General features: G+C 44.6%; 1 protein-coding gene across 4 annotated transcripts; it reads left to right on the plus strand.

Moving 5' to 3' along the window:
• Positions 1-2,582: 2,582 nt before the first annotated feature.
• On the plus strand, positions 2,583-22,664 carry LOC125445258 (endochitinase A-like). 4 transcript variants are annotated; one of them, XM_048518218.1, is made up of 12 exons: positions 2,583-2,708; positions 5,612-5,911; positions 7,120-7,338; positions 7,777-7,995; positions 8,434-8,652; positions 8,971-9,054; positions 10,237-10,299; positions 12,561-12,875; positions 14,876-14,986; positions 16,823-17,047; positions 18,158-18,595; positions 19,879-22,664. In XM_048518218.1, exons 2-12 carry the CDS (start codon positions 5,620-5,622, stop codon positions 21,591-21,593), a joined length of 3,900 nt encoding a protein of 1,299 aa, XP_048374175.1. In that variant the 5' UTR covers positions 2,583-2,708; positions 5,612-5,619; the 3' UTR covers positions 21,594-22,664. The 4 variants fall into 4 exon arrangements, with proteins under 4 accessions (XP_048374175.1, XP_048374177.1, XP_048374176.1 ...); XM_048518220.1 differs by lacking the exon at positions 8,434-8,652; XM_048518219.1 differs by lacking the exon at positions 7,120-7,338.
• Positions 22,665-23,104: the final 440 nt, after the last annotated feature.

Genomic DNA, 23,104 nt, shown 5'->3' on the forward strand with positions numbered 1-23,104 from the left:
AGGAAAAGAGGAAGGCAGCAAGAAATTCAACATGAGGTGGGTTGACTCAATGAAGGAAGCCACAGCCTTCAGCTTGCAAGACCAGAGGAAGGCTGGTGACTATGGGAACAGGAAAACACGCTTGAATATTATATTTGATATAAAAGAATAAGGAATCTATATAAAGTGAAAATCAAGGAGCCTCTCTATCTATTGTAAAAGTAACTACCGGTAGTCAGAAAGTTATAAAGAAGGAAGATCTTATCATATCACTAAGGAATTTATAACATCCCGGTATAGGACTAAAAAGACATGAGATGGAGAATGTCTTAGACCTAAAGACATCCTCAGCTAAATAAGAGGGACTAGCTCTTGAATAATTCTAATGCAGAGATCTCGGACGCTACATTTTTAATTCGTGTCTTACAAGTTGTATTACAGTGATTCTTTTAATGTATCTGGAATGTTCAGTATTTCTTGGATCTTATGCCTAATAAGGGTTTTTGGATTGGATTGGATTAGATAAGAGGGACTAAGTTAATAAATTCCAAAAGGAAGATGTCAAAGGTTAGATGAGACATAAATCTAGTGAGATAACTAAAATGTGTTTTTCTATATTTTAATGAATTCTGAAATGATAGTGAATTAAAGGTATGTATAGGATGTTTTCTAGGGAAACCACATGATAAATAATTGTTACAATCTTTTTCACCTTTTTAGTAAATAAGATGTATGTGAAATCAGGTTATCCTGAAGAAGTTCCCCTTTGGACATCGTCCCCTTCAGGAATGTTGGAAACTGGTTATCTGGATTGAAACCAGGAAGGCTGGAATTAGTTGTATTGCCTTATTTATGGAAGAGACAACAAGCCAAAGAGCAAAGGAAAATTCTAGCTTTGTGTAAAATGAGAAAATTTGATTTTAAGGTGAAGGGCATGTATGCAAGGAAATCAGGAAACCATTTTTGGAGGTTTGTCTGGTTGGGTGTGACTCTCTCAGAGAGAGAGAGAGAGCGGGCGAGCACTTACCCTATGATAGATGTTGGATCCATGCAGTAAAAATAATTTTTTTCTTTTAAAACCTGAGTCTTAGGTATTCTTTTCTTCACCTATCTTTTAAACCGTAACTGAGCTGGGCAAGACTGAATTCTCGCCCCACATGACGAGATGAAATTTTGGAGGTCATTAATACATAAGTCAAAAGCCCACAACACACAAACACAGGTTACAGATTCATCGGCTTGGTGGAAAAGCCAGGATGTGAAAGCAGGTGGGTTTTCATACAGCACTTTCTGCTGTCATCTAGTGGCCAGTTTCTAAAACACCAACACTTTTAATCTCTCCCGGCTGTAGCGATTGCTGCTTCTCCTCAACCCATATATTTAAAAATCAAGAGATTTTGATGTTACCTAACATTTTTGCTATGGGTTCAAAAAGGCACTCAGCCCTTCAAAAGCAGTTTTGAATTGCTTAAAGTATCCTTGTACGTGTGAGATTTGCTCACTACAAATTTTTAAAATTCCTCCCACTTTTTTTTGTTTTGTTATATGGGGGAAATATATCTGGACTGGTTATTTCGCCCAGGCTTGATCAAGCCTATTCTTTTCCCTGGGTACAAGTCAGCATTTTCCACATTAGCCACACTGAATCCATCGGGAGATTGGTGGGAGTAAAAATGCAATAAAACAAAAAATTAAACAAACATTTTTAAAATTTTTAAAAATGTTTATTTATTTATTTAATTGCATTATTACCCCACTAGTTTCAAACCCCTAGGACCACAGCAGTGGTGTCGGAGGTTAAGAGCTCGTGTATCTAATCTGGAGGAACCTGGTTTGATTCCCAGCTCTGCCGCCTGAGCTGTGGAGGCTTATCTGGGGAATTCAAATTAGCCTGTGCACTCCCACACACACCAGCTGGGTGACCTTGGGCTAGTCACAGCTTCTCGGAGCTCTCTCAGCCCCACTCACCTCACAGGGTGTTTGTTGTGAGGTGGGAAGGGCAAGGAGATTGTAAGCCCCTTTGAGTCTCCTGCAGGAGAGAAAGGGGGGATATAAATCCAAACTCTTCTTCTTCTTCTATGTGTGCCGTCTTTCCCAGACTGCAGTTTCCCAGACTGTTATTGCCTGTTGTATATTTTCTTTGTAAAGGCAGTTAGTTGACCTATTACATACCTTTGCCTGTTGAATATTTTTCTTTGGCCCAACATATATATTTCCCTGTATATATTCATTTATTCTGATGACATTTGCATATGCTTGAGCGTTTCCACTGTACACCAGCGAGTAAAAAGGTGCAGAGTGGTGCGACTGCTACCTAATGGTGCATCTGCCCCCATTATTGTGATGGTTGGTTCTCATGGAGAGACGCAGAAGGAAAGATCTACCAGGCTTTCCTTGCAGAGCTGCTGATTTGCACAGGAAAGCCGCTTGTTCGAATCCCCTAGAACTGAAAACCCCCAGCAAACCACTGAAACTGGTTGCAAAAGGTGGGGAGGTGGGAGATCAAACCCGGACGGGGTTGCGCCCACCCCCATCCACGCCTCCCTGGGGCTGGTTTCAGGGTGTGCGTGTGTGTGAGTTAGGCACGTGACAGACTGGGCTCACGGTCACATGACAAAAGCGAAATCGAAACTTAAGCGGCTGCTTCGCTGGCCCCTGCCTTTGTTGGGAGCCTCCCAGTCTTTGCAACTTGCGCTGCTCCTTGCAGGGAGGCGAAGAATATAATCCAGGTAAGGAAAGCACTTGATTTTACCTTTTTTTAAAGTGGATTGTACTTTTAGTGCCCAGGCTCGTTGCAATCGGGGGCACTACTTCCGCAATGTTAGAGTTAGCCGGCTTCCTAGACCCCATTTGGTGGCACCCAGCAAACGCACACAGTTCCGTGTCGGAGGAATCCGCCCCTTGCTTGGGGATCTGGAGTGGCTCCGAATCGAACTCCTCTTTCCCCTGTCCCAGAGAAGGGAGCAAAGCCAACGGGGGACGGCAGGCAGTAGCAGCCACGCTCCAAAAGTAGACTTTTGCTGGCTGTCGTCGTCAGTGGGACACCAGTGGAAATGCGGGTGGGTTAGGGCCTCCCATTTCCCTGGCTATAGGAGCAGAGGCGAGCCCCTCAAGCAAGCCCTAAAACAAAGAGAAGAGACTCACTTAAGGAGGCGTGGGAAATACTTTGGGGGTGAAAGGTAAAATTTCCAGGCAGCACTGAAGCCCCAGACTTTTTCTAGGCCAGGGGTAGGGAACCTTTAACACTCAAAGAGCCATTTGGACCCGCTTTCCACGGGAAAAGAAAACACTTGGAGCCGCAAATAATTTTTGATATTTAAAATAAAGATAATACTATATATATTGGGGGGTTTTCTACCTTTTACTCTGCTCATTCTGAGAAGCGCATGGATGCGTCCGCAAGGATGGGGCCAGAGGCCGGCCGCTGGGAAAGCGCCCACCCCGCTCCAATGGGGCAGGCGAGAGGGGAAGCCCACGGCATGGCCCAGCCGGCCACGGGCAGTTGGTGCGCCCGCCCTGCTGCCTGCAGGGCGGGCAAGGATGGGGCCAGCGGCTCTGCTCATGGAGCCGCAGTGCAAGGGCAGAAGAACCGCAGGTTCCCTACCCCTGTTCTATGCAGTCCCTGAAGCAACCCATAAAGAGTTTGTGCATGTGCCTTTCTACTCCGCTTAGTAGACACATTCACTCCCCTGTGTGGGCTTTGGGGGTGAGAGAAGTAAGCTTTCTAGGCAGCATGGAAGCCCTTTTCTCCTTTTTTAAAACTTAAAAATAGCAGTAGTATTTATTGCATTGGCCATAGATCGTCACAATCAATATATAAACCAAACGTTAAAAAAAAAAACCTATACCACCACAACAAACAAACTATATTCAAAGGAAAGGGATCAGATCTTCTGCAATGAAATTGACTGAAACAAAGCAGAAATCGGAAAGAATTGCAACTAAACGTACCCTTTATAACGTCCTGTTCATTAATGGATTTGTTTGGGGGGAAGGGCAAGATTTGGAGGCCGCAGAGCAACCCAGCTCAAGGTTTTTGCATTCGAAGGTGGAGCTGCCCCCGAGTTGCTTAATTTTAATTTTTGCCTGCTTTGGACCAGTTTGCACTAAAACCGTGCTTTGGACCAACATATGTCACCTGGCAAGGTGGCCTGTATGCTTTGTGGAAGTTCAAAACTTACTTTGTATACTCTTTGAAGGATCTAATGTAATGATAATCATCAGCGTGTCATAACATCTCAGGATATAAATCTCAAAATTTGCCATGATGGTAGGAATGGCAGCGCCTAAAACAAAGATGGCTACCAATCTTGATCCTCCTTGATCTGAGATTGCAAATGCCTTAACAGACCAGGTGCTCGGGAGCAACAGCTGCAGAAAGCCATTGCTTTCACATCCTACATGTGAGCTCCCAAAGGCACCTGGTGGGCCACTGCGAGTAGCAGAGAGCTGGACTAGATGGACTTTGGTCTGATCCAGCTGGCTTGTTCTTATGTTCTTATGTTCTTAAAGAGAATTGGAGCATGCTGGCTTGGATTCTCTTCTGGACCCTTCACCCACCCAATCCCCAGCTGCTGCTTTTGGCGTTTTGAAGAATGCATTAACACTTGCATTGTTGACTGGATTTTTATGCTGCCCGATTGCATTGTTCTTATATTCTGTAATCTGCATTGAGTCTCAGTGGGAAAGGCAGAGCAGGAATGAATGAATCTATTTTGCCCACCAACTTTGCCTTAAACCCCGAAAGCCTTATTTTTTTGTGCCCTCAAGTCACAACTGACTTACGGCAACCCTCAGTAGTGTTTTCCAAATCCAAATCATTTATTTACGGTCAACGACCAGAACAACAAAATAAAAATACACAATTCAGCAACAATAAAACACAGGTCAGAGATAATACATATTCTGTATTGCTGACAGAGAGGATGTTCGCGGGAATTAAGTAATATATATATATTTTTAAAAAATTCAGTGACTTATGTTTGGAGTCCCGTTACCAGTAGTGTTTTCGATGCAAAAGACCTTTGGAAGTGGTTTGCCATTGCCTGCCTCTACATCTTGATCCTGGTACTCCTTGCCCATCCAAATACTTACCACGACTGAGATCTGACAAGATCAGGCGAGCCTGGTGCTATCTAGGCCCGCTCCTAAGTCTAGATTGAGTTCACTTTAAAAAGTCTCCAGGGGTGGTCTCTCGTATGCAATGCAATCTTTTAAAATTGTCTGAGTTTTCTCATCATCGAGGCATGGGAAATAGAATATTTAAACTGTTCATGAGCCTTGGAGATGAAGTAAACTATATGGCCAAATAAAATACGGGTAAATAGGAAGTTCCCAGGGGTGAAACATGTTGTTATGCAGCGCCAGGTGTTCCGCACACATCTGTCTCTTCCAGCATGACCATTTGATGGTGTAGAGCCGTGGTGGCGAACCTTTGGCACTCCAGATGTTATGGACTACAGTTCCCATCAGCCCCTGCCAGCATGGCCAATTGGTAGGGGCTGATGGGAACTGTAGGCCATAACATCTGGAGTGCCAAAGGTTCGCCACCACTAGTGTAGAGTTTTTGTTAGTGTGTATTGTTAGCTGTTGTTTCTTTCTTTGTTTTTCCAAACTTTAATTATTTTCCCAGGAAATTTGATGGCTTCAGATGTGGCTGATTCCGATCTCTTGAAACGCAACACGATCCATTTGTTGCTCAAGTACCCTCAGGGGATCAAAAGTGGAGATTTTGCTGGCGCTTTCTACAAGCTTCATGGCCACCACCCCCAGCTGGCTTCTCATGGGTACAGCTCGCTCAAGTATTTGCTGGATGACATGAAGGACATGGTGGTTGTAGAAAAGAATTCCCAGGAAACAGTCATCAAGTTAGCTGATGGTTCCCTTAATCACTGGTTCGATGGAGAAGGATGGGTCAGCTCTGGAAGAGAAAGTAAGGAAGGGCAAGGGAGAAAGAGAAGGAGAAAAGAAGTGGGGGGGAGGGAAGAGGAAACAAATGGTGGGAATGTTGGAGCTAAAAGGGATTGGTGGAGAGATGGAACAGCGAATGTAAATTTTATACATGTTTGCAGCAGAACAGTACAATACCGGGATGTGATTGTGATGTATATATTATACATGCGATGTAATATATACATGTGTATATATTATACATGTGATGTAATATATACATGTGATGTATATATTATGTTTGCACACGTTCAACATTCCTCCCAGTTCTCTTATTTTGTCTAATTTTATCTGGTGTATTTCTTTTGATGCCTAATAAAGGTTACTGTACTGTATTGTACTGTACTGAACTGAGTAGTTGTCAGTGGCATTTCCTCGGGGTGGAGGAAGGTGCCCATTGTAGGGCCACAGGGCTCAGTTCTGTGTCTGGTGCTTTTAAGTATTTTTATAAACAATCTGGAGGCAGGGGTGGAGGTACTATTAATTGAACTTGCAGATTACACCAAATTGGGAGCAAACATCCTGCAAGCTAAAGATGGAATTCAGTGAGATCTGAAAATATTGGAAAAGTGGACAGATGTAGACAAGATGCAATTAAAGAAGTGCTGAATTCTTCTGCGAGTCCGCAGAAGGCAATAGTTCAGCCGCAGAAGGCAATTGCTTTCACATCCTGCATGTGAGCTCCCAAAGGCACCTGGTGGGCCACTGCGAGTAGCAGAAAGCTGGACTAGATGGACTCTGGTCTGATCCAGCTGGCTTTATCTTATGTTCTTATGATTGCTACAGCAATCTCTCAAGATATAAGGAAAAGATTACTATTTTCTTGTTGACATGCGTGGATTTTTTCCTAAAGTCCATGAATTTGTGCTTAATGCTGTAACAGTAGTAAGGTAAATACTTGCCCCAAAATAGGGGAAAAATATAATCCCAGAAAATAAGTGATTGAAGAAGCTGATGTCGTCAGGGGGATCGTGAATTTAACTTGGAGACATTCCAGTGTCAGCTGAGCTAAGATAACGACGTCCAAAATTGCTGAAATAAGACACGGCAAAGATTGTGATGCTGTCATTTGTGATTTCCTTCTTGTGTCGACGTGGAGATTGGGGAGGGGGAATCAGTCACATTATTAGAGGGGACAAGTACATACTAAGTGGCCTTTTCGAAGATGAGAAGCTATAATCGTTATTACAGATGCCTTTGTACTAATTCGAGAAGTTGTTGGAGTGTACCCTCTGGGACTGAAACTGAAGAAGCTGGAGGAGATCCTGAAAGGAAAGCACAGCTTTGACCTGGAGAAATTTAGGTCTAGCCAGGGTTACAAGGACGCACTATCTTGCTTGCAGGATATTCCGGGGCTCCTCATCCCCCAATGCCAAAAAGTCGAGAATTGTGTTATCCAGCTTCAATCAGGTAGGGCAGAAGTTGTTATCCTGTTGACCGTGAGTGATCTCTCAAGATATAAGGAAAAGGTTACAATTTTCTTGTTGACGTGCATGGATTTTTTTCCTAAAGAAGTCCATGAATGTGTGCTAATGCTGTAATAGTAAGGTAAATACTTGCCCCAAAAGGGGGAAAAATATAATCCCATGAAAGAAGTGGTTGAAGAAGCTGATGTAGTCAGGAATCATGGATTTAACTTGGAGACATTCCAGGGTCAGCTGAGCTACAATAATGATGTTCCAAATTGCTGAAATGAAGCGGGGCAAAGATTGTGATGCTGTTGTTTGAGTTTCCTTCTTCTGTTGACATGGAGATTGGGGCGAGGCGGGGGTCAGTTGCATTATTAGAGGGGACAAGTACATACTAAGTGGCCTTTTTGAAGATGAAAAGCCCTAATCGTTTTTTCAGATGCCTTTGTACTAATTCGAGAAGTTGTTGGAGCATACCCTTTTGGACTGAAACTGAAGAAGCTGAAGGAGATCCTGAAAGCAAAGCACGGCTTTGACCTGGAGAAATTTAGGACTAGCCAGGGTTACAAGGACGCACTATCCTGCTTGCAGGATATTCCGGGGTTCCTCATCCCCCAATGCCAAAAAGTCGAGAGTTGTGTTATCCAGCTTCAATCAGGTAGGGCAGAAGTTGTTATCCTGTTGACCGTGAGTGATCTCTCAAGATATAAGGAAAAGGTTACAATTTTCTTGTTGACGTGCATAGATTTTTTTCCGAAGAAGTCCATGAATGTGTGCTAATGCTGTAATAGTAAGGTAAATACTTGCCCCAAAAGGGGGAAAAATATAATCCCATGAAAGAAGCGGTTGAAGAAGCTGATGTAGACAGGAATCATGGATTTAACTTGGAGACATTCCAGGGTCAGCTGAGCTACAATAATGATGTTCCAAATTGCTGAAATGAAGCAGGGCAAAGATTGTGATGCTGTCGCTTGTGGTTTCCTTCTTCTGTTGACATGGAGATTGGGGCGGGGCAGGGGTCAGTTGCATTATTAGAGGGGGCAAGTACATACTAAGTGGCCTTTTTGAAGATGAAAAGCCCTAATCGTTTTTTCAGATGCCTTTGTACTAATTCGAGAAGTTGTTGGAGCATACCCTTTTGGACTGAAACTGAAGAAGCTGAAGGAGATCCTGAAAGGAAAGCACGGCTTTGACCTGGAGAAATTTAGGACTAGCCAGGGTTACAAGGACGCACTATCTTGCTTGCAGGATATTCCTGGGCTCCTTGTCCCCCAATGTCAAAAAGCCAAGAATTGTGTCATCCAGCTTCAATCAGGTAGGGCAGAAGTTGTTATCCTGTTGACCGTGAGTGACTTCTGCTGTCGACGGGAGGCAGGTAGCTACCCCTCTGTCAGAAGAGCAAAGCAAAGCTATGTGTGGTGGGTTTTGGCAGGGCCAGCTGCTCCGGGGTAGGTTTTGTGATATGGTTTTGTTTCTATGTTTAACCAGAACTCGATGGGGACGGCACAAAATAGCAAAGTCCCCATGCCACCTGTTGAGGATGTGAGTCTTAACACTCAGTAGAGTCTTACAGGTTCCTCTGCAAAGAGAAAGTGCTTACATCTTACACTGATTCTCCCTATTCTTCTTTCAGAACCTTGCAATCCTGCTGTTTCCCTGGATACAGATTTCTCTGTATGCAACTCTGTACCACAGAAGATGAGAGAAAAGAAATCTGGTAAGACTGTGTTCTGCATAAAAAAGTAGAATACGCTATTCACCTGTAATACCTTTCTATCTCATTGGCATGTGTTTTGGATGAGCTAAATGAAAAACAAAAACTAAATACCTCTTTGGGGGTTGGAGTGTTTCTTCTTCATATGGTCTGTCCCCCCCCATACACCTGTCACATTTGATTCTGCAAAACAAGGATGCTTGATTGTCATCTGGTTTATTACCACCACACCAAAATGCCACTGTCCCCTCGGTTGAGTAACAGAGGCCATCCCATGAGGCAGTGAGAAAATTCTAGCCGAAGGCACAAAATCTCACCCTGGCTGGCGTATCTCGTCTCTTGCTTCCTGCTTGATGTGGAGGGGGTGCTATTAGGGTGGCTTTTTTGGCCAGATGTGGAAGCCCGTCTTCTTAGGGTTGCAGACGAGATCCTGCTAGTGTAACCTCAGCTTGTGGGTTCTGTGGGGCAGAACTTGGAATGAGTTTGCAACAACAAATTTTAAAAACAAAATGGTTTGCTTTCTTAACACATCACATATAACATCAACATTTAACATCACATTTCAAGGTCCTGTTCAGGTTGCATTTTCAAGTCCTTCTAGTTACAGTCTACTGATACTGCCAAGTCCAATTCTTCTTTGCAAGTGGGTTGGCTCCTGAAGACTCCAAGGGCTTGATGAACAGGATTCAACATGATGAAGGTTTCCAGGAGAACTCTCACCCATTACATACACAAAAAGAAACCCTTAACACCTTATACAACCAAGGTCCGAGTCTGGTAGCCTTGTCTCCTCCAACTACATGAGGTCTGCTGCAGCCTCTTGCTGCTTTGAGTCTCCACCCCTTACTGGGTCAACCCATTCTGAGCATGGGGGTTACACTAGCATGAAACAAAAGCACAATCAGATTATTACAATGTGGGCAAGAACTACCTTACCGTGTTCCTCCGTGTTGACATGGAGGAAAATAGAAAGTTGGTTTGCAACTGACTAAAATGCATCCCTGCTTTCCCTCGATTGAGCACGGTCCTCTTTCTCAGGTGTCTTCTGCTTTGTGTGTCTTTATGCTTTGTCCCAGGTCATTTGAGGGACTGTCAAGCCCCTTACTTCTCCTTAAATTTACTGCAACTAAGCCTTACTTTGTACTATCATGAACCTGTTCTCACTTCTGCCCTTTCTTTTGGTAGAATCTCAGATCCCTACTTCTTTGGACACCGCTGCGGCCTGGAGACTGCCGGGGAAGAAACCTGGTAAAGTCATGACTTTGGACCTGGAGGGGTTTTCTGAGTAGCAGGATGAAATCTGGGCTTTAGCCCATAGATGGCTTGCCTGCTAGGTTGTAGAGTTATTGAGAGAATGACTGTGAAACATCTTGCACCCTCAGTAGTGCCCTTTGAATGCTATATTATAAAGTACTTTAGAAGATTCAAAGTACTTAAGAACATAAGAACATAAGAACTAGCCTGCTGGATCAGACCAGAGTCCATCTAGTCCAGCATTCTGCTACTCGCAGTGGCCCACCAGGTGCCTTTGGGAGCTCACATGCAGGAGGTGAAGGCAATGGCCTTCTGCTGCTGCTGCTGCTCCTGAGCACCTGGTCTGCTAAGGCATTTGCAATCTGAGATCAAGGAGGATCAAGATTGGTAGCCATAGATTGACTTCTCCTCCATAAATCTGTCCAAGCCCCTTTTAAAGCTATCCAGGTTAGTGGCCATCACTACCTCCTGTGGCAGCATATTCCAAACACCAATCACACGTTGCGTGAAGAAGTGTTTCCTTTTATTAGTCCTAATTCTTCCCAGTATGTGGGCGCAGAAGAGCTGTTGATATTTCTCCTGCACTGGTTTTTTTAAAAAACATGTGATTCTGAGTCACCAGCAGTAAGGTTTGCTGTCATCTCTTTACAGCTGTCATGGCTTACGGAGAAAAAGCCGAGAAAATATACAAGATCAGTAACCAAACTGAGTTGGCAGAGTGTCTTTGGGTCTGTAGGGACACATGTTAGCATGAGGGGAAATGTTTATAAGATAGTCCATAGTATTTTAATTCCAGCTACACAATAAAGTGTACAATAATAATCAGTGTATTTTCTGGAAGAGTCCTACACTTCTGAGGCTACAGTTGTATGCCCCAAGAATCAACAACCTACTTCCTTCACTTCCAGACCTCTCAGTTGTGCTGTGGGTCTGCAAAGTGCCACATAATTTGGCATTTATATGGCTTTCTGTAGAACTGATTTTCATTTGAAGAGATAAAGACATTTTGACGACTGGGTACTCACAGTTCCTGGAGGCATGAAGTAGGTTGTTCCTTCAATTGCTGGTAGGATGGAGCCTGCCATCCTCAGTTCTGTTTCCTCCTGGTTGCAGGACAAGGAAAGGCCTCCACATTTCTTCATTGCACTCTGAGATTGTTTCCTTCTGTTGTGTGACTTCCACATTTCATGGGTAACTCTGTAAATTACTCATGGAGAGGCGAAGAGGAATTGTTTAATGGCAAGAGCACCTTCCTGCCCCAGCACACTAAATGACTTTCCCCCTGAGAGAAACTCCCTGTGCTCTTCTATATACCTCCAAAGTTCTCAGCTCCCGAGGCCAAATAGCTACAGGATTCAAAGGAAGAAGAATCAGATGAAGAGAACCTGCAAGTTTTGTTAGACTCCAGGGAGCTTGGCACTATTTTCCCATTTATTAGGTTGTTTACCACTGATAAAGAACGGACCACTCAGCATTCTCGAGGTTTCATGTTGGGCTTTATTCTGTTTCTCCTGGTCTACTGAAAATTCCAGTTGTGGACCACTAGCTAGTCTGACCTCAGGTGTATGGCTCCCTAAGGAGGGAGAGGGATCCTTTAGGGATGCTGCTGACTTCAAGAGCATTTCAGTCCTATGAAGCCACTGTGCCTTTGGTGATTAAAGCTTCCAAGGCTATGCCTGCCATACTTGGAGAGTCTCCAGATCTTAATGCTCACCTGTCAGCTTATCTCAACAGATTGAAAAGAGGGACATCTTGTTACTTAAAAAATACTTAAAGATAAGAAGGGCCTTTTGAACCCAACTTGTGTGTGTGTGTGGAGGGGGGCCTAGGGTTTGGACCTCTTGAAAGGGATCAAAGCCAATCTTGTTTATCGTGAGTTCTGTTCATCTCTGTTCATTGACTGTTCTTATCCCTCCCATGTGTATACTCTGGGAGGTGGTTCTCCTACTAAGCCAAAGTTCATTTTTGATAAGATAATGAGTTACGTTAGCTATGGAAGCTTCCAAGCTGATGGGCACTCCTTTCCCACTAGGATCAACCTATTGCCTGCCTCCAGGGATTGTGGGAAAGAGAGTATCCAATTGTCAGGGCATCCTTCTCTTTTTCAAGTAAAAGGAACCATCATGGTGAATCCAGTGTTCCATTTTCTCCACCCCATTCAGCCAGTTTCTTAGTAGAGTTCCAGACGTGTACTTTCTCTATATGAGGCCGACACAACACTTTGTAGACTGAAATATTTTCTCTTATCTTTTCAGTCTTGGCTGCTGCCCTGGGATGTATTGTCAGCATCCTTGGAGACTATCCAGAGGGTCTTCATTTACAAAAGCTGATGGAGAACTTGAAGAAGCGTGGGTTTGACTGGGAGCGTTTCAGCCAAGATATGGGTTACGGTGGCGCAGTAGACTGCCTGCTTGAGATGCCGGGGCTCCATTTGACTTTTCGGAATGGCAGGATATCCAGCGATTGTGTGGTCCAGCTTCTTTCAAGTCATCACAGCCTCCCAGCCTTGCCACTCAGTGCACGTTCTTTGGACAAACCCTTGTCTTCCGGTGCTGTGGGAACAAAACCAGGTAAGAAGATAATGTCTTGGTCGTTTTGTTCCAAAGTGAGATCTAAGCAGGGCTGAGTTCATGACTAATGAATATCAGTCACGACTGCTGTCCTGCCTTATAAGCAGCAGTTGTCCTCTCTTTCTGAAATCGCTGGACGCCAAGGGTATCGCAAGCCTTAAGCCCTGAAGCAGAGGAGAAATACAGCACCAGCATTTAAAGTAGTGGCAGTCAGCTGAATTATTTCCAACAAGAAACGCGCTCATTGACATCAGGGAAGATCAGCCAATGGCATGCTGAAGAAGTTTGCTAGGTTGCCTGGCAAAGGTCCTGAGCAGACAGCTGTGGGGACCTGGTGCCCACAATGCAGGAGTCTCTGGATCTGCCTTATGTATTTCAGACAGTGGGTTGACCTCAACCAACTTTTTTGGCTGTTGAAAAAGGAAGGAGGGGTCCCCTTTAATTATGTCCATGAGACTTGCATAGATCATATCCTTCTGACACGGAAGCGTCAGTGAGCAAGAGAACTGGCTGAGATCCAATGGGCAGGCTGTCACACCGTGACTGCACTTTTCATGAAGCCTCCTCCAGCTGTTGTGACACCTGATATAAGTTGTATGTGTGGAGGCATACATGAGAGCAGACTTTCCATGTAACAAGTGAGGTTAACTGTCATAAGAACATAAGAACTAGCCTGCTGGATCAGACCAGAGTCCATCTAGTCCAGCACTCTGCTACTAGCAGTGGCCCACCAGGTGCCTTTGGGAGCTCACATGCAGGATGTGAAAGCAAGGGCCTTCTGCTGCTGCTTCTCCTGAGCACCTGGTCTGCTAAGGCATTTGCAATCTCAGATCAAGGGGGATCAAGATTGGTAGCCATAGATCGACTTCTCCTCCATAAATCTGTCCAAGCCCCTTTTAAAGCTATCCAGGTTAGTGGCCATCACCACCTCCTGTGGCAGCATATTCCAAACACCAATCACACGTTGCGTGAAGAAGTGTTTCCTTTTATTAGTCCTAATTCTTCCCCCCAGCATTTTCAATAATGCCCCTGGTTCTAGTATTGTGAGAAAGAGAGAAAGAAAAAAGTGAAGTGCCTGTCAGCCAGCCCTCTGAGAAACTGTGTGAGAGAGACCATTTGCGTAAATGTGAAGGCCCATAGATATTAGGGCAGTATTGTGAAAACAAACAAACGCCTTCCTTCTAGCCAGTGACTGTCCCATTCACATCCCTTTTCATGGTGCAAGGATAAGTTATCATAGGATCCTGCTGTTTTATGAGTTGCTATCAGTAGATTTAGGTCTAGATTTTAGTACTGTTATTAGCTTATTGCAGTGTTTTATTGTATTATGTTTTAAATGTTTTTGAGCCGCCATGAGCCCAGCTCCGGTTGGGAGTGGGTGGGAAATAAATTCAATAAAATAAAATAAAAATAGATAGCTGATTAGCTATTTAATGTAACTATTTACAACTGTAAACTTGTGGATTTTATTTATTTATTTATTCATTCACACACACACACACACACACACACACACACACACACATATATATATATGAATGAATGAATAAAATATATATATTATTTATTTATTATATATATATTATTTATTTATTTTATCTTTTATTTTTATTTTATTTATCTTTTATTTTATTTATTTATATTTATTTACACACACACACACACACACACACACACATATATACCGCCCTCCCCTGGAGGGCTCAGGGCAGTGAACAACAGAACAGAAATAGAGCACATAAACCAAAGACTAAAATCCGTTAAATATTAATTAATTTGGCTCCATATAAAATAAACCCCACCCCATTAAAACGCAGCATACTAAACCCCACCCCACTAAAACGCAGCCTTTTGTGAGTGTTCTACTGTCACATGTTTCAGTAGCCACAGTCATATCACTGTAAAGCCATTATCAAATGCCTTGATTTGTATAGGTGTGTATGTATATTCATTCAGATATTTCCCTATTCAGTTTTTTCTCCTCTGCTGTACTTTTTCAGCTTCCAGCAGCTCCACAGCACCACAAGCCAGCGCTTCTCTTTCCTGTGACTCAGCTCCACCTGCCAGGAAATCTGAAACTGTAAAGCAAAATGTGCCGGGAAAGAAACCTGGTAAGAATGTGTTGTAACTGGGAAAGATTCTAGTCCAGTACGTCCACACACAGGAGGGGGGAGCAGGTGTATGGGCCAACTGGCATCATTTTTGGCAAAATCCATCCTCAATAAGGTAAGCCTCAGCACTCAGTTGAGGAGTGTCCATGCAATTATTATTATTATTATTATTATTATTATTTATTATATTTATAAGCCGCCCTCCCCCAAAGGGCTCAGGGCGGCAAACAACAACAATAGAGCACAATAAGATCAATAGCATCAAAATATAAAATCATTAGGAATAGCTCTATATATTAAAACCCAACCCCATTAAAAGCAGCGTTCTGACATTAAATATATTGATGGCGTCTCTCTAATCAATCCCCTAAAAGGAAAAAAAGCGGGGGGGGGAAAGGGGCGGTAGGTCTATAGATGTTATAGAGAGAAGCGGGGGGGGGGGGACCATCAGCGGCCGGACCCCTCAAAGGCCCGGTGGAAAAGCTCTGTCTTGCAGGCCCTGCAGAAGTCATTTAGAGATCCCGCAGGGCCCGCGTAGCTGCAGACAGAGCATTCCACCAGGCAGGGGCCAGAGCTGTAAAAGCTCTGGCCCGGGTGGAGGCCAGCCGCGTCATTGAGGGACCAGGGATCACCAGTAAATTGGCCTCTGCTGAACGTAGAGGCCTAGTTGGGACATATGGGGCAAGACGGTCTCGCAGGTACGGAGGTCCCAGGCCGCGCAAGGCCTTAAAGGTCAATACCAACACCTTGAAATAATGATTTGTCTGCATTGTGCAGGCTGCTAGGTTTTATGTGTGAACTGTCAGGAAACCGAGTGTTTGAAGGACTGCTTGTTCATCTGCAAGCCTTCACCCCTACTAAGATCCTGAGGTCCTGCTTTTGGGCTTTCCATCTTCAGAAGAAAGGTGGTTGGCCATCAGGGGGAGGGCTTCTTCTGTGTTGGTTGTTGGACTATGGAAGTCTCTTCCTAAATATGTTCATGTACCACTAATGTCATTATCCTGTAGGTGCCAAATGAAAGCCATTTTGTTTTACCAAGCTTGCCTTTTCTACTGCCTTCTAGAACAGTTCTTAGTTCTGCTACAACTTAGTAGAGGGCTCATGAGGAACTGTGGAGAAATAAGCACATGACGTTCTTTTCCCCCTGCCCCCGTGGCAGGGATGCTGACATGGAAAGCCATCTTGCCTCCCAGTTTATTTTTTTCCACAAGGCCCTCCTGATGACTAATGTGTCCATCGAGCCTCTGTGTGACCCAGCCTATTCTAGCTGACAGCTCTGTGAAAACGAGGACACAAAATGGAGTTTATTGTAAACCGTTGGGCCCCCCCCAAACTGATTAGTTCACTGTGATTCTGTAGTTTGTATAGAACGTTGGGGTTACACTTTCTGTTAGGAGGCCAGATGGGACTGTCTAGAAGGTGTTTCTCTCTTCTCCATGATATCTCCATAACAACCCTGCATGATGGGAAGTAGAGAGAGAGTACCTTCACAGCTTCGCAGAATGGAGAGCTGAAGTTGAGTCTGATATTATAGGCTTTTGCTAGTCTCGTATGTTCATGTGGCTACCTTCACAAGGTAAGATTAAGACTTTTTCCAGTTCTTACCGGCTTAATTTCCCCAGGCAACTTCTTGCTTTACCTCTCACTGCAGGAGTTCTGGCCACTACATGCTTACATAATCTGCTGGTGGTTTTCCTGATTGATGAAGGCTTTCGCTGAAATGTCTAAAGAAAACACATTTGGGTCTGCATTGGCTTGTTGAATATTTGTCCTGGAAAATGTTTCAGATTTTTTAAATTGATATGCTTTTTGGTTATTTTGTTTTTGCTCCGACAGCCGTTTCGGAAGTCTTGGCAGCACTCACCGACCTCCTAAAAACCTATGCGACAGGACTGAGGGTTGAGAAAGTGCAGGAGTTTCTTCTGGCCTCGAAGGGACTCGATCTGGCCAAGTTCAGCATTGCCCAAGGCTATAAGGATACACTGGAATTTTTGGAGCACAAAATGCCTAAGCTAAAGATCAAGTACAAAGCGAACAGACTCAAATGTGTTGTTATGCAAGGTGAAACAAGGGGGGGGGGGGGCATGGCAATTTGGTTCCCTTCTGTTTCTTAGGGCAGGCAACCCAATTTAATTGACCTGAGTTCCCAGTCTTGCTTAATGCCCTACATTCAAAATACCTCTAAAGCTGACTCCATATCCTGTTGCCTCTGAGCTGCTAGCATTAGTTGTCATAGTCATGATAACCAGAAGCTCTTGATTGAATAATAATAATAAGAGTTTGGATTTATATCCCCCCTTTCTCTCCTGTAGGAGACTCAAAGGGGCTTACAATCTCCTTGCCCTTCCCCCCTCACAACAAACACCCTGTGAGGTAGGTGGGGCTGAGAGAGCTCCGAGAAGCTGTGACTAGCCCAAGGTCACCCAGCTGGCATGTGTTGGAGTGTACAGGCTAATCTGAATTCCCCAGATAAGCCTCCACAGCTCAGGCGGCAGAGCAGAGAATCAAACCCGGTTCCTCCAGATTAGATACACAAGCTCTTAACCTCCTACGCCACTGCTGCTCATGCCATAAGGATGGCATGCTATGCCTTCTGATTTGTGTGACTGCTGTTTCCCTAAAATTGTTCAAAGCCATGCAGCAGACTGATGATATTGGCCAAATCTAGGCTTTCTGACAGCTGGAATAATCTTAGAAGCCTTTCCTGAAAGCCCTCAGCACAATTAGCGTCTCGCTTTTGCTTGTGTATTCATTTTGGCAATGTATATTACAGGGCTGCTCTAAACAGGGTTGCAGTTATCTAGGGGCCCAGTTAGATGTCCTACCTGTGGATGCTGGTGCAATTTTAGTGCTGAATTTTGGCCACTTAGAACTGCCTCAGTGGGCCTGTCACATGGGACAATCAGGTGATCTTGTTTCCACCACGTCCCTTTTCAAGTACCAAAATGGCCCTCAGTCTGTTGAGGTCAGTGGGGTTGGTAACACTGCCCTGGATTTCACTCTTATCAAATGGATCTTGGATTCACTAACTCACTCTTGAGCATTTTGCTCGATAAATAATAACTTGTGAGTCTGAGTGAGGTCATGCTTCACTGAGAATAACCCCATGTTGTAGGCAATTGAATCCACTTTAAGTTTTTTTTAACAAAGAAATTCTTCTCTTCGTCTTAGGAAATGGCAAAAAGAAGAGTCAAGACTCTCAAAAGGAAATGAAAAAGGGCAAGGAGGAGAGTCCGTCGCTGCCTCACTCTGATATTCCAGCCCAGCAATCAAGAGCATGCCAGTTGGGTAGACAGTCTGAAGTCAGAGAGTTGCCTTGTCCTACCGATTCCCAGCTGCTAAGCACATCCAGCACATCCCCTTGTTCTGAGCACCTGGATGAACTAAAACAGCAGGTGGCCCACATCCTTTCTAGGCACCCTGAGGGCATGTCGCTGTTCCAGTTCCGTGCTGCCTACAGCGCCACCTATCAGCATCACCTGCCCCTGGGAAATGCTTCCTCTGCAAAGCAGCGTCTGCTGGAAATGTCAGACATTGTTTGCATGAAGGGCTGTGGCGTTCAAACGTTACTACTGCCTGTGTCTCCTGCAGAGCCACCTACAAAATCTGGTAAGTTCTGTCACGTACAATCTGGTTTAACAGTGTTTATCTGTGCACATGTGTGCATAATCTGATCTTCAACCTGGCCTTCAGCGTACAGAACTGGAAACCCGTACAATAGTGGCGGTATGAACTATTTATGCCAAGCTTGGGTGAGTTTTCGGGTTTATTGAAGTATCTTTGATGTAACAAACAAGTGGGTGCTTTTGTACCTTAGTCTCACAAGATCTCAGCAGCCATTTTGGGAGACTGATGTTTTCTGAGGTTGCCTAAAATGGATGCCAACATTTCCTGAGGTAGTTTTGTCGTGATTTGGGGGATCTTTTATTCCATTGTGAAAATGAAACACGAGTGGTGGGAGAGGGTAGCACTGAAAATTGTGGGGAAACAGAACCTTGGGTTGTGGAAGAAAATTAGTCTAAAGTGCGAGGGATGGGGGAAAGGGGAATCTGCTCCCTCCATGGACTTTTCAAGTCCATTCAAGTCCATTCAAGTCCTTTCAAGTCCACTTCTAGTGTATTTAGATGGATTGTTTTAAAGCAAATCAACACATCCTCCATAAATAGGAGCTAGGATCCCCCAATTGCCTCTCTGAATTCTCCCAGTGCTACAACTTTACACACAATTCAATCTGAAGAATTAGAACTGGAGAGGCAGTATGTAGAGCAACAAAATGTATGGGTGGGAGAAACACTGAAGAAAGAAATACATCCCCCAGTTATCAAGAAAGAACTTCTCTAACTTGATGATGGGAAGGGCCATGACAGAAAAGGTCAATATATTGTGTACTTCTGGTTGAGTAGAGTCCAACAAGCTTTACCTGCGTAGCTGAGGTAAATCCTTGAGTAAAGCACTGAAACGTGACTGTCTCTATGGGCAGTGTGAGAGGCCCAAGAGTGGCCAGCAGAAATAAGGCATACTTATTTTACTAGCACCTGACATTTATTCTGACTGAGGGGATGTGGTAGCAAATAGAATTTTTAAAACGAATGGCCAAATCAGAAACCTGCCTGTCTTTACCCAGTCATCACTACCATTTTTTTTAAAGAGCCAGAGATGGCATTGCTTGTTGCGATTCAGCACTAAAGTTCCAGGCTTTGGCCTAAGCAGCGAACTCTGCTAATAACCTCCTCTGTGGACCTAAAACTTCCTTCAGGTTTCAGTTTTCTTTGTATTGGGCTTTGAGGAGACACGTGTGCCCTGAAGATTATTTGTTCTCGCATCTCGCAGGTGCTGCTGATTTATTATCTGCATTGTGGTCTGTCAGTAATTTTTTTCCCTGTGTCTTTCAGGCCCACGTATTTCTTCCAAGGTGGAGAATGGTGCAATACATCCGGCTGACTCTTTGCCCAAAGCTTCGGTGAGTCCTGTACCTGCAGTGGTCCTCAAGCCTTCTGTCCTGGAGACTTGGATGGAGCCTCCGCCCTGCTCCATTCGCCCCCTGGCTTCAGATCAACTTCGTACGCCTAATGTTAAGGAGAACTGTATTCTGCCTAAGGAGCAATGCCAAACAGCACCAAAGAGGGCAGCTCTTTTACAGGAGTCGGTGAGGCCCAAATCAAGCTCGGGAGGCCATCTTGCTTCGTCGAAAGCAGAAGAACCTGCAGTGAACCTTGGCAATTCTTTGCCCAGAACTGCAGTGATTCCACCACAGGCTTACCCTTCCCAGACTGCAGCAGCTCCTGTGCCTCAGCTCCATGCTTCTGTTCCCTCTACTTCTTCACCAGGTAACCAGGAGAGTTCCTTCCTCCCAGAATCTCATCTCCCAAAACCACCTAAACCATTAGTTCTTGTGGAAAAGGATGCAAGGGCCAGAGCCTTACCAGGAGATAATGTTTGGAGTCACCACTCCCCTGTAGTCTTCTCTGGATGGGCCAGAGCCGTACCAGGAGATAATGTTCGGAGACACCACTCCCCTGTAGTCTTCTCTGCTGAGCCCCAAGTTGGAAATGTGCATGGGAATTGTATATCAGGTGGCTTTGCCTCCAGGGACACACATCTGGTTCATCCTTCCTTTTCCGTCAACATCCCAGTTCCTTCCCTCTTTCAGCCTGTCCTCACTAATATCATAGCCAGGCCACAGCCGGTTGTGTATTCTTCTCCCATACATCTTCCAAACACGCCGGCAAACCCCTCTCACAGATTAGCGTCTGTGCAGTTGGTTTCTCGACCCCAGGTGCAGCCGGTGTCCCAGAACAGACCTGCTCGGATGGCACCTCCTAGCCGCCAGCTGACAAGTCCCAGTCAAAGTGTAGAATGGGCTCGCGCTGCCGACGGGCTCGATCAATTGCAGAGTGCTTCCAGAGCACAAAGCAGACTTGCTCGGGTGACGCCTTCCAGCCACCAGTTGACAAGTCCCAGTCAGACTGTAGAACGGACAACCTGTGCTCGAGCTGCCGATGGGCTCGATCAATTGCAGAGTGCTTCCGGAACACAGGCCCAAAGCCATAGCCCAGCTCCTGCTTTCTGTGCAGGCGGGCGTCCTGTTTCTTTGCCTTCTGTAAAGCCACCAGGCCTTCAGTCCCAGAAATCCCCTTCTCTCCAGGAACTGGAAAACGTTCACCATGCATGGCCGAACACTATGGCTTCCACCTTAGTTCCTGTAGCTGGTAATGGCCAGCAGCCAGCCTGTTCAGCTAGGGCTAAATCTGATGCTCTGCCTTTGAAGCCTCTCGCCTCGACGCCTCAGTCACATCACCTCCCTGTGAATTCCGCCAGGACCTCTTCGGCCACACAGCCTGCCGCCTTGTCACTTTCCCCTTCATGTTCTCCCTCCAGCGAAACAAACCAGCCTGCCTATGATTCTTTTAGGTCTGGTACAGGTAATGATGCTTCCTGTCAAAGCATGACCTTTCCAGGAATGTCCAGCCAAGGTGGAGATGAGCACAGCCACAGTTTCACTTTGCCAAATAACCAGAGGAACCACTTCAGGGAGGAACCAACACAGCCTTCTGCTCTGCAGAACAGCCCGGCCGCCAAAAGCTCTAATAATTGTGTCCTCCTCTAAAATCAAGCAGTTGGGAGATTGCACAATTATTTCTTTTTGTCTTTGAAAGGATGGCAACTAAGATACGCTGGAATAAGAGCATTGAAAACAGTAGTATGTAACTAGAAGGTTTATGTGGTTATAATGTATGATATGTGTCTACGAAGAGAGTTCTCAGGTATTTTATATTAATTTTGTATTACTTGTTTCGTGCTTGTCTTGTTTGTCCTAACTTTGTGTTAAATGAAGTAGTTTTAAAAAGAAACAAAAGGACTCACAATCCACATAACTTTGTATACCCTTTCAACCCTGATCACCCATGTGCGAGGGGTGTGTGTGGGTATTGTGGTTTGTGTGTGGGTTTGGGAGAAGCAACATCAGCCTCAGACACATCCTATGGGCAGTTTGCGAGTTCTTCTGTTACTGAGGCATAAAACAGGAAGGTCCCATGCTGATAGGGAACATCCAAGCTGCTGACAAAACAGAAACAGCCTCAATTTTCCTGTAGGCTGGCATGATATCTGTGCTAAATGACAGTCAAATATTAATTCTGCACCAAGAGAACTCAGTTTTGTGACCTATGTCCAAAAGCTAATCACAACAAATTTTACCTCACCTAGCCATCAATGACAAGGGCCACTGAGAAGGAAAGCCCCCTTTGGCTCTGAAAATCCTATCCAGTCCTGCACCTCTAGGATTTTACCAAGAGAAGAAGCTCTATGCTCTTTTGACAGGTCTGTGTCCCTGGCAGCCATGAGGGCTAGAATCTTTTTTTCTTCTTCATGCACAATTGCATGTTTTTTTAGAATTTTTTAGAAAACATAGTTTTGATGAAAAATCTAGTTCTTCCAGTGCCTTTGATTATTGAATCTAATTGGAGCCATGGGGTAGTCATGTCCATTTAGTGCTTATTGTGGGGAAGGAAGTGATGTAAATAAAATTGCACAAAGGATTTATATCCATTGGTATGCTTAGTGCAGTGATTGTCCCAAAAAGATGACCTCCACCCCTTTGTGTTTGTTTGTTTTTCCTTTGAGTACATCCTTTTTGTTCTTGTGATCAATAAAGTCTATTTTCTCATGTCACTGAAAACCGTTCTTTTAAAGTCATTACTTGCTGAAGTCAAAAGGCTAAGTGGTGATGCCTCTTTCTGAAACCATCTTCTTGGAAAACAAGAGCTTATTTAGAATCGGTTCACTGAAGGCATTCAGACCTTTGTTTAAACGTACTTGTTTGTTCTTTGGAATTTGATATCCCCACACATACTGCAGTCAGTTTTACAGTTGTGTTCACAATGCTGTCTGTGCCACAGCACACCTCTATATTGGAACCGAGCAAGCCTAGAAGATCAGATAAACTTTAATGTCATTGTGCACACACAATGAAAATACAAACATCCCCTGATGCACGTTTCTGCAGTCCTCATACCCCATTTTCCACAATCCCCCTTCCAACCATCCCGCCACAGCCACGTCAATGCAACACCATGGAGGTCAGCATAGCCACATCTCTAGAATAGAAGCTGTCTCTGA

The sequence above is a fragment of the Sphaerodactylus townsendi genome, linkage group LG15 (assembly GCF_021028975.2).
Source record: "Sphaerodactylus townsendi isolate TG3544 linkage group LG15, MPM_Stown_v2.3, whole genome shotgun sequence".
NCBI classification, from domain to species: Eukaryota; Metazoa; Chordata; class Lepidosauria; order Squamata; family Sphaerodactylidae; genus Sphaerodactylus; species Sphaerodactylus townsendi.